The sequence below is a fragment of the Oryza glaberrima genome, chromosome 5 (assembly GCF_000147395.1).
Source record: "Oryza glaberrima chromosome 5, OglaRS2, whole genome shotgun sequence".
NCBI classification, from domain to species: Eukaryota; Viridiplantae; Streptophyta; class Magnoliopsida; order Poales; family Poaceae; genus Oryza; species Oryza glaberrima.
The window spans coordinates 33,098-43,374 of record NC_068330.1 but is presented as its reverse complement, the minus strand read 5'-3'; the positions used below and the strand labels follow the sequence as shown (position 1 = coordinate 43,374).

General features: G+C 39.5%; 1 protein-coding gene across 2 annotated transcripts; it reads left to right on the top strand.

Annotated features, from left to right (window-relative positions):
- Positions 1-593: 593 nt before the first annotated feature.
- LOC127773296 (uncharacterized) lies at positions 594-8,798 on the top strand. Of its 2 annotated transcripts, XR_008017557.1 has the most exons (22): positions 594-938; positions 1,021-1,083; positions 1,255-1,556; positions 1,633-1,729; positions 1,812-1,889; positions 1,970-2,029; positions 2,105-2,209; positions 2,642-2,752; positions 3,186-3,227; positions 3,407-3,523; positions 3,595-3,782; positions 4,318-4,601; positions 4,695-4,816; positions 4,933-4,975; positions 5,086-5,177; positions 5,658-5,706; positions 5,972-6,042; positions 6,135-6,254; positions 6,926-7,014; positions 7,883-7,928; positions 8,050-8,188; positions 8,527-8,798. XR_008017557.1 is itself a non-coding variant. In XM_052299338.1 (21 exons), the coding sequence occupies exons 1-21, from the start codon at positions 810-812 to the stop codon at positions 8,572-8,574; spliced, it is 2,256 nt and encodes a 751-aa protein (XP_052155298.1). In that variant the 5' UTR covers positions 595-809; the 3' UTR covers positions 8,575-8,798. The 2 variants fall into 2 exon arrangements, 1 of the variants encoding a protein (XP_052155298.1); XM_052299338.1 differs by lacking the exon at positions 8,050-8,188 and having other exon boundaries at positions 595-938.
- The last annotated feature ends 1,479 nt before the right edge of the window (positions 8,799-10,277 follow it).

Sequence of the window (10,277 nt, the reverse complement as noted above, 5' to 3'; positions counted from 1 at the left end):
GATACCTGTAAGATATCATATTGTAGTTGTTTATAAATAGGATCCTCTACAATAGCATATCCCATGAAAATTAACCACCTTTATCATTCCAATCTAAATACTAAAACTATCCACCATTTCTATCCGACATGATTTTAATCTTAGCCACATGCTCCATAAAGATCTATTCCTCATAGAATCAGTTCTGCCTATTAGTTTTGTTTTGATAAAATACTACTATACAATGAATATAATTCATTTTTTCGAAAAGAAAAGTTTTTTTGGGGGCTTTTAGCAAGAGAGTTGGTGGATGATTAATACAGAGGTGGGATAATTATTTTGCTATTGTATAAACGAATGATTATTCTTGCACTAAAATTGCAATTTCTTGATTTTATCTTTTCTTTAAGTTGCTCCAAAAGGCGAGGGAGGTATTAGTTGTATTTGATTGTTTGTTTTCTTGAATATTTTTGAGAGAGTAAATTCTATTACTAGTTAATTGGCTGGCTGCTAAAATGGAGTAAGTCACTGAAATGGAACCGTTGATTGAAGTATAGATGGCCTGGATGGAAGCAAATTTGCCTTTCATATCGCCCAAAAAGAAAGAAAGAAAAAGAAGAAGAAGGCTGTGTCGTGTTGTTCGGGCCGCATCTTGGCCCTTCCCCGGCCGCGCCGCCGCCACCCATCCTCACCGTCGTCTCTGCCGCGCGTCCCTTCCCCTCCTCCGCCCGTGTGGCGCCTTCGCACCGCCGCCGTCGGTATAATTCCTCTTTCCCTTATCGTAGTCTGACCAATCTCTGGAATCCACAAGCTTGGTGGTGGTGGGGGCCATGGCCGACGCCGACGAGCTCGGCAGGAGGCTCGCCGCCGTCGCGGTCTCCGACTCCGACAGCTCAAACAACAACCTCTTCCAGGTGATGCGCGCCGTGGAGGACGCCGAGGCCACCATCCGGCAGCAGGTATCCTATCCCATTACGATTTCATTTTTCATTTTTCTGCCCCCTCCCCCTCCCCCTCACTCACTCTCTCTCTCTCTCTCAGCTGGAGGAGAACAGCCGCCTCAAGGACGAGCTCATGCTCAAGACGCGAGAGCTTGACAGATTCGTAAGCGGCTCCCCGATCTGCCCTTTTCCTCTCCGTCTCTTCTTCTCCACCCGAATCTCACCTTACAATAATATGGAGTACATCCGCATCGCACAACTAACTAACTAACTAGTACTGCAACACTCATCGGAGGTACTAGTATTGATTTGCATTCATCTTCTGCTCTGCCAGAGGTCAGAGGCTACCAAGCCCACTTCTCTTGCCGACACCTTTTCAACTTCTCCCCATGGGACCTCAACATGCTTCGGTACCACTTCCTCGTCGCTCAATTCCAGGACCGCTCTAGCTGATCAGCACAATGGACTCTTTCACCACACTGACCAAATGCTGCACGATGCCATCAAGCTAAAGTACCTAGATACCGACCAGTCTAATGGAATGCCCAGGAAACTATCTGGGGAGCAGAGTGCGCCCGAGAGTCGTGTGCCGTCGCACCTCTCTACTCCGTCATCTCGCTCCCTGTCTCCAACTAGGTACCTCACTGCCAGCATTTTCCATCCGACAACTGCTCCTTTTCTTTTAAGGAAAATAATACACCTTCCCTTACAGGCATCGCAAAGAAGGAGAGTATGATCCTAAGTTCAATCTACCTGGACAGTGCTTATTGCCTGCTTCAGAGGCAAACTCTACCATCATGTGGAAACAGGTATACATAATTCTATTTGTCCGCCACTGGCATACATGTCATCTGCTGTGCTGTTCTCTGATCAAGGTATTTCCTTATTCAGGATCTTCTTGCTAAGGTTAAAGAACATGAAGAAGAGATCGCACAGCTCAGAAGGCATCTTGCTGACTACTCTGTGAAGGTGGCTATGCACAATAAGACTCACTACATTCTTTTTTCTACTCCTTTCCCAGGTATTTGACAGCTTATGTTTCTTGGTAGGAAGCACAAATACTCAACGAGAAACATGTTTTGGAAAAACGCATTGCATACATGCGAATGGTAAGTATTTTGTCTTATCAGGTATTGAAAAATCTCTTGGAGTACAACACCATTTTACAATGCATCTGTTTTCAGGCATTCGATCAGCAGCAACAAGATTTGGTTGATGCTGCATCAAAAGCTTTATCCTACAGACAAGACATTATTGAAGAAAATATCCGTCTGACATATGCCTTACAGGTAATTTATATTGCTAATATAATATCTCTCTAAATTCAGAGTGCAGAATCACATTCTCAATGGTCATGCTCTAGTTTTCACCAAATACACATTTTTGAAGCCATTCCGATGCATCTGTTTTCCATATAGCTATAGTTTCTGATGTAATCTGTGGCGTATATCAGGTGAGCTACCTTTCTGCTACATAAAGTATCCTAAAATTGAAAGTAGATTGTCCAGTGTATATGCATGTAAACAAAGCTATAGTGCAACCTACATCGTAGCAACCGCCCATAAAATAGAAGAAGTGGTTCTTTTCGTCTCTTACTCGTTTCTCTGAAGGAGTAAAGGTTCTGATCACACATGATACAATGGATTTTCTTTATCTTGCTGAATTGTTCATAGTCTAATTTTTGTGATTTAACATATAATTCTACTTTTGTTACTTCATAGGCAGCACATCAGGAGAGATCCACTTTTGTATCTTCTTTATTGCCTCTTTTGACAGAATATAACCTTCAGCCTTCTGTTCTTGATGCTCAATCAATTGTTAGCAATCTGAAGGTATGTGCCATCTCTCTTATGCACACTTGATAATATTATATCCTTGTTTGTTCTTGATTAAGCCCCAAGTTTTCACCAAAAAAATCTATATTATCTTCAATAGCGATTCTCTATGATCTGAAGTTTTTTAAATATAAAAAAATGTTTAACAAATAAAAGACAAATATCTTCTCTAACATAAGATCTTTTATGAATTGTCTTAACAACAAACATGGAACCACTCCTTGCAGACCTCTTGTCAGGTGGGATAAGAGCAAGCTATCCTTTTTCTTTATTTTTGTTTTAATGCCAATATTGTAATATTACTGCACATTACTGCATATTTTTGTTCTTGTGGGGAATAATCGTTGGAAAGGTACATGAGTGGGTTTGATCTTGTTCCTTACCTAGTTGAAGTTGACCTTTCACTAAACACTTATTTTTCTTTTTGTAGGTCCTGTTTAAGCATTTGCAAGAGAAACTCGCTATTACTGAGGTGTGCCAATTGATTAAATGTCATTGCTTTTATATATAATAGCTTGTAAGAGAAGCCTGGGTTGTGAGCATACATTCACAGCCTGGCTAGTAGTGTGCTTTTTATTCTTGCACAGCTTATCGCTGATATTTTTGTATAGAAAAATGAAGCTGCATTCTTTGCAATTTTGGATGGTGCAGGAGAAACTGAAAGAATCACAATACCAGCTTACACCTTGGCGAGCTGAATCTTCAAACAGTACAAATATTCCTGTGCAGGCGCCTTCTCATCCTCCTGGAAATGCAATAGTTACCACTGTATGACTCTTTAATCCCTTTTCTCCTTTACTCTTTGAGTGCTGCATGTTCTAACTTCTCAAATTCCGCAGAGCAAAGCCAACCTTGACATTGTGCCCCAGCAAGCATATTCTCATGTACAATCTCCTATGTCCTCTCCTGTTCGTGCTAGACGTGATTGGGATCTGTTGGGGAATGAGAACCATCAGGCTATCCCAAGTGAGGTTACTGCAGTAAATACAGAGCATGAAAATGTTGGAACCACCTCTCCGTCAAGCAGGTTGTTATTTGTCTATCAAGAGAGTACAGCTCCCTAAGTTCTATTAAATTCATTCTAACTCTATCACCATAGTTTGTGCTTCCTTTTATTTGCCAAACCGAACTATTACATGGGTTTGCATTTCGCTTTGCAGTTCTTGACTTCTATTATCCTCGTAACTTTATTTCAGTATTAACTTCCCTTTTTCTAAGCATGCATCCCTGTGGCAAACCACATATATTTGGTGTAGCCTATAGGATTTGTTTGTAAAATGTCACCTTCAAGTACTGTCAACTGAAGAATTGAAAACAACATGTGCCGATGAGTTGCTATTAAGGCACCCTCTTTGCAAATAACAGAGAGTTTCATGCCTTCGGAATACTAGGGTCATATCCCACCATGGGCCAAGATATGGTTTGCCATTGTGTAATTTGTGTTTTTTTTCTGTTACACATAAATGTAGCAATGCGCTTTGATGATCAAATATTTTTGAATAATCAGATAGTCAAATTGGCAAAGTAGATATCTTACCATGCCCAATCTGTTTTTTTTACAGCAACCAAATTAAGAAGGATGTAGTAGCTCAAGGAACTGAACATGATTCTCGTGCTGTCCGATTTAACTTTGAATCCAAGAATCAGAATCCGTCATTCAAGGACCTCGTTAGGAATGATGTCCCAGAAAATCTGGAGGGAGCTGAAACGCATATTTCACAAGAACCTCCTGCACAATGGGGTCTGGAGGGCTCACCTAATTTGGCATCTGGTGTTGATGATGCGAACCCGCCATACCCTTATCTTCCTACTGTCCTTGAAGAGCCTAGTTCTTCTTTCTCTGAAGGTGTTACATATTTATATATATTATATTTATTGAATATTCTTCTTAGTATTTCTTTGGCTCTTATTGTAAAACATATTTTTCATGAATAAGCAGCTGCAGATGATGACCCACTACCAGCCATAGAAGGGCTACGAATCACAGGTGAAGCTTTTCCTGGAAGAGAGCTTCAAGCAAGTGGCTACTCTATCAATGGGACCACAAGTTGTAATTTTGAGGTGTGCTTCATAACTGTTCTCCTCATTCCAATATACCATCAAATTTGTTCACCATTTTGAATTTGATCTTAGCTCACTACAATGTTCCATTTTGCAATTTCTTTTTGTGCATACAGTGGGTACGGCATTTGGAGGATGGATCAGTAAATTACATAGAAGGTATTCCTTTTCACTTGATCATACAAGAGAAGCATGCTTCTAAGAGGCACTTTGTTGCATTTTTTGATGACATGAAACGATTGAAATGGCATTTTTGTTCCCTGTTGTAGGTGCAAAGCAGCCTTCTTATTTAGTTACTGCTGATGATGTGGACTCTTTACTAGCCATTGAAGTCCAACCTCTAGATGACCGGAAAAGAAAGGTTAATCCCCTCTGTCTTGCGCTGATCACTTCAATGTGGCAGCTTTTATCTCTCGCACTTTTGGAATCAATAGCTTGACCTGTATTTTCTTTCACTTCTCAGAATCAGATAAAGAGCACCACTCCAACTTGCTTTTCCTGCACTTATGTGACTTCCTGTTATCTATCTCATATATTTAGTAAATTGGAAGCAAATGTGTGACACACGATATTCCCACTCTGAAAACCAAACGAGCGGATCTTTACTGCCATTTGCAATAGTAAGAAGTGCAATTGCAGTGCACTTATATAGGACATGTCCTTTATTGGTTACAAAATTAACACTTAGCATGGTTAGGGTTGGCTTCCCTATCCATTAGTGGATTAGCTAGGTGCCCAGGTTTAACTCTTTGCTGATTTGAATGATTGCTTATTGTTACTTTCAGTAGGATGCTGGAATCATTTGATTTGATCTGTGGCCTTGTACTTTTCTGTATTATAGGGGGAGATCGTGAAGGTTTATGCCAATGAACAAAAAAAGATTACTTGTGGTGAGTTTGCTGACATGATATTTGTTTTCTTTTAGTGGGCAGCTTAAATGGTTTGTATCAGATACATTTTTTTTGTTCAAAAGATGATGAATTACTTTATCACTGTGCCTCCTTGAAAGAATTCTAGGACAATTTTAGTTGCATGATGGTTGTTTCTAGCTGCAACATAGCAACAAAACAACCACCATCCTAATAGAGAAGTGGAAGGTATTTTCTTTTGGTATATTTCTAATTAATATTACATGAATAATCATCATTTATGCAGATCCTGAAACAAAGGAGCTCATCAAGAAAATTCTTTCAATTGGGCATGTATCCTATGAAGTTCTGCTGCCTGTATGTTATATTTCCTTTTTATATTGATATGTCAATCATTCTCACGACACTTCTTTTGTTGTCATATAACCATTGGACTATCAATCTTGCAGGTTAGGTTTCTAGATATGTGGGAACCAGCTGTATTGGCAATAAAGAGGGAAGGTTACAGCATTAAGTGTAATGGCCAGCGTGGTGTTGTTATTACAGAAAAATTCCAGCAAGCCACTGCTGTATGTCCTAGAAATCATTGTCTTTGAATTTACTGTTCTGAATGTATGCCAGTTAGAAAAAGGGTGCCTTTATAAATTTGTGATATATCTTTTAGGTTTGTTTCGACATTGAGGTTAGTAGGTTACGAATAATTGTATATGGTGCAATTGCTTTAGAAATTTTGGTGTTTGGCTTACTGCTTCCTTTCCGAAATTCCGATCTAGGTTGTTTAGTTGTTTTTGCATGGAAGAAAGGAATTAGTGTTTGAGAAACAAAATAAAAGTTGTCTAACCTTAATCTGATTTCTCAGACAAACTACAATGTACAATTTCCACAACAGTTTAAATATAGGCAAACCATAGAGAACCACCGCTGCAAACTGACCCTTAAACTTTCATTAACAGCATCTTTATAAATGATTAGCTGCATCATATTTGCATCGGCATTTTATATTGAAAAGGCACTTCCACAATGGTAGTCTTAGTACGTTTTGCATGTATGGTAAGAATCACTGTCAAAAACTGCAGCTTGAAGCCGTAAGCAGTAAAATTTACACTTTCTGTGACCATAGGTAGCAAGCATTATTCGTTTTAAACTTTCTGGGTTCTCTAATGTTCCAATATAGCCAATTCTGTTGAACAGAATTTTCTGTTTCCATTATCTGCACATAATCTTTTTTCTAATTTTCCAGATCAATATCCCATATGGGCGTCCTACTGAATTTTCTATATTGGCTGCTGATGGTGCTGAATACAATCTCAAGCCTGCAGAGAATGCGCCGTGAGTTTCATACTAAGCCACATCTGTGTTAGTAGCATATGTTTGTTTTTTTATAGGGTGAATAGCTAATTTAGTCTCTTAAGTTTTACCGAAGGCTCAATTTGGTCCTTCACGTTTCATTTTGTCCACATAGCTCCTCTAAATATTTGTTTTGGCTTGAAATCATCCTTGGGCCCACTTAATATGCCATATGGCTATTTCTAGTTAATATTTCTATTAGAAAATGTCCCTTTTGCCCTTAATTTGTATACAACTATATACTAGAAAATAGAAAACCAAGATGAATAAACAACATTGCAGATGTACTTCCCATTATTTCAACATGTGCACATGAAACTTAAGCAATTGCTATCGTATATATACTTTCTAGTACATAATTTATTTTCGTTTTACATAATTTATTATGCTTATCTAAAAGAAAAATCAAGCATGCAATTTTTCTATTATATATGTGAATGATAGGGGTATAAGTGTCATTTATCAAGAGAGTTGTTGGTTCAAGGCTAAGTTTGAACTAAAATGAAAACTTGAAGGACTAATACGGATAGATTGAAACATCAAGGACTAAACTGAGCCTCAGATGAAACTTGAAGGACCACTTTGGCTATTCACCCTTTTTTATACATCGAGCTGCCCTTGGTAGTTGTTATATCTTGCCCTTTATTTTGCACCTGCACCTGATAGGACTAAAAGACACCAGGATTAGCTTGTTGTTCCGTCCCAATGATTACAGACCCCACAACTTAAAATCAGCTTTGCACTCAACAATTTGTTCTTGGTGGTCATTATGTCCTGTTTTACTGTGACTGCATTTGACCCCAATTATTTGTGCCTTCATGACAAAATGTTGTGTATTTGAATTTTCCAGATCACGAGATACCATTGTTCTAATCTTGAGGCTGTTCAGAATGAAGGTATAAGCTCATTTATCTCGTTGAACTGTCAAGCATGACATGTTTGGTTGTTTCTTGTATTAGTGACACTGTATTAGTGATATCTTGGATTGTCTTTTGATTTGTGTCTGCTATGCGGAAGTGCACACTCTGTTAGTTAATCACGGAGCATGGGATTCTCAAGGATTGATGGTTAGTTTACAATCCCAAGTTTGTTGGAGTGGGAAGTGCCTAGTAAGGGCCGACCAGAAACCACCACCTGCAACCTAGCCATAACAGTGGTACATGCTCATGTTCCACATTTTTTATGTTGAGGGTAGGGTATCATTTGTGGCTGCTGCAGATAACTGGCTTTTAGCTGCACCGCATTCCACATAATAGTCGCATGAGATGATACCTAGAACAAGTGTATTTTGCTGCATATATAACTGAAAATTACCAAAAACAAGGTGGTGGTTTATTTGATATGACAGCATGACACACCTATTGCTATTGGTCGATATCAAGTCTGAGACTTTTAAGGGGATTGGGAAATTCACTTTGGTTTTGCATCTCTTCTATTGAGAGATTAATAATGTGCTGTCGTTATAATAAAATAGGAAATGCGGGTGTTTTGCAGGCAGTTGAGAAGAGTAAAGGAAGAAGGAAGGGCATATTCTTCAAGTAGATTGTTGCTGCTGGCAGTTTGTAATTGGATTCCATGGTGTTTGTTGTTTCTTGTATGTATGTAGAGGGAGCTCGAATTTGAGAGTTGAGTCCGCTGTTGTAAAGGATTCGTCGTCATTCGTTCAATTCATAGGCTCAAATTTTGTTGTAAAGCAAGCTGAAGGAACGATGTTGCAAACAAAATACTCGTGCATTTTGGCATGGCTAAGTGCAGTTGAATTTGTATGTATATCACTAGTGGAGAAATGCTCTTTACTCCCGGTTTAGAACCCTTTGTAGTCCCGGTTTTCCAACCGAGACTACGAATCCGGGACTAAAGATCGCTATCTTTAGTCTAACCGGGACTAAAGATGTTACCAACCGGGAGTAAAGAGGGGTAATCTTTAGTCCCAGTTGGTGTTACCAACCGGGACTAAAGAGGGGAAGCGACAGTTCCTCGAGATCTTTTTTTTATTATTATTTTGTTGTTGATTTGCTAATGGCTAGTGTTAATCTATGTATTTTCTCCCGAATCGAATGAGATGTACATCCCCAAATCAACATCCCAAATATTAAGTTACTTATACATCACAAATCCTACACATAGATCAACTACATCACAAATCCTAAAAAACTACGCACAAATTAAATACATCACAAATTATACAAATTATACATCTTAGATCCATGCGATGCAATGAATCACAAAATCTAAAAAATTATACATCCAGTGAAACACAAATCATATAAAAAAACCGAGCCGCCGCGCGGCCGTCGCCGCCGCCCGCCGGCCGCCTGCCTGCGCGCGGCCGCGTCGCCGCCCGCCGGCCGCCTCCACGCGCGCGGCCGCGCCGCGCCGCCGCCCGCCGCCGCCGCCTGCCGCCGCCCGCCGCCGACCGGCTGATGGAAGACGGAGTAGAGGGGAGGAGGAGGGAGAGGGGAGGAGAAGAGGAAGGGGAGGAGGGGAGGAGGAAGAGGATTGGATCTGAGAAGAGCAAGAGAGGGGATGTTCCAATCTTATCTAAATATCTGTCTGGACTTAACCGATCGGATGTGGGAGAGAAATATTTACTCCCGGTTGATAACTCCAACCGGGACTAAAGATCGATCTTTAGTCCCGGTTGGTAGTGGTAATCTTTAGTCCCGGTTGGTAGTATCAACCGGGACTAAAGATCCTCGACCCCCTGACATACATCTGACAGGGGATGAACCGGGACTACAAATCATCTTTAGTCCCGGTTGGTGTTACCAACCGGGACTAAAGATTAAAATTTTTTTAACCGGGACTAAAAATCGTTTTTAGTCCCGGTTTTTAATAGAACCGGGACTATTGTAAAATTTGATCGACCGACCAAAGATGGTTTCTCCACCAGTGTATGTATTTTCGTTTGGTTGGAGTAAAGTGAAGTATCTTTGATTATACTCCCGTTTTTTAATATATGATGATGTTGATTTGGTGAGATACGTTTGATCATTCGTCTTATTAAAAACAAATGTACTATTATTTATTTTATTGTGACTTGATTTATTATCAAATATTCTTTAAGTATGACTTGATTTTTTCTATTTTGCAAAAAATAGTTAAATAAGACGAATGATCATACTTTTTCAAAAAGTCAACGGTGTCATAATAAAAATAAAAAAAAAGGATGTAGTATCATATGTTCTCTTCATCATAAAATAAACAAACCTGTACAATATGTGATACTTTCTAGTACTCTGAAT

Coding starts and splice junctions, on each gene's coding strand:
- LOC127773296 (XM_052299338.1), top strand. CDS start 810: ATGGCCGACGCCGACGAGCTCGGCAGGAGGCTCGCCGCCGTCGCGGTC. Junction 939..1,020: donor AGGCCACCATCCGGCAGCAG/GTATCCTATCCC, acceptor TCTCTCTCTCAG/CTGGAGGAGAACAGCCGCCT. Junction 1,557..1,632: donor CGCTCCCTGTCTCCAACTAG/GTACCTCACTGC, acceptor CTTCCCTTACAG/GCATCGCAAAGAAGGAGAGT.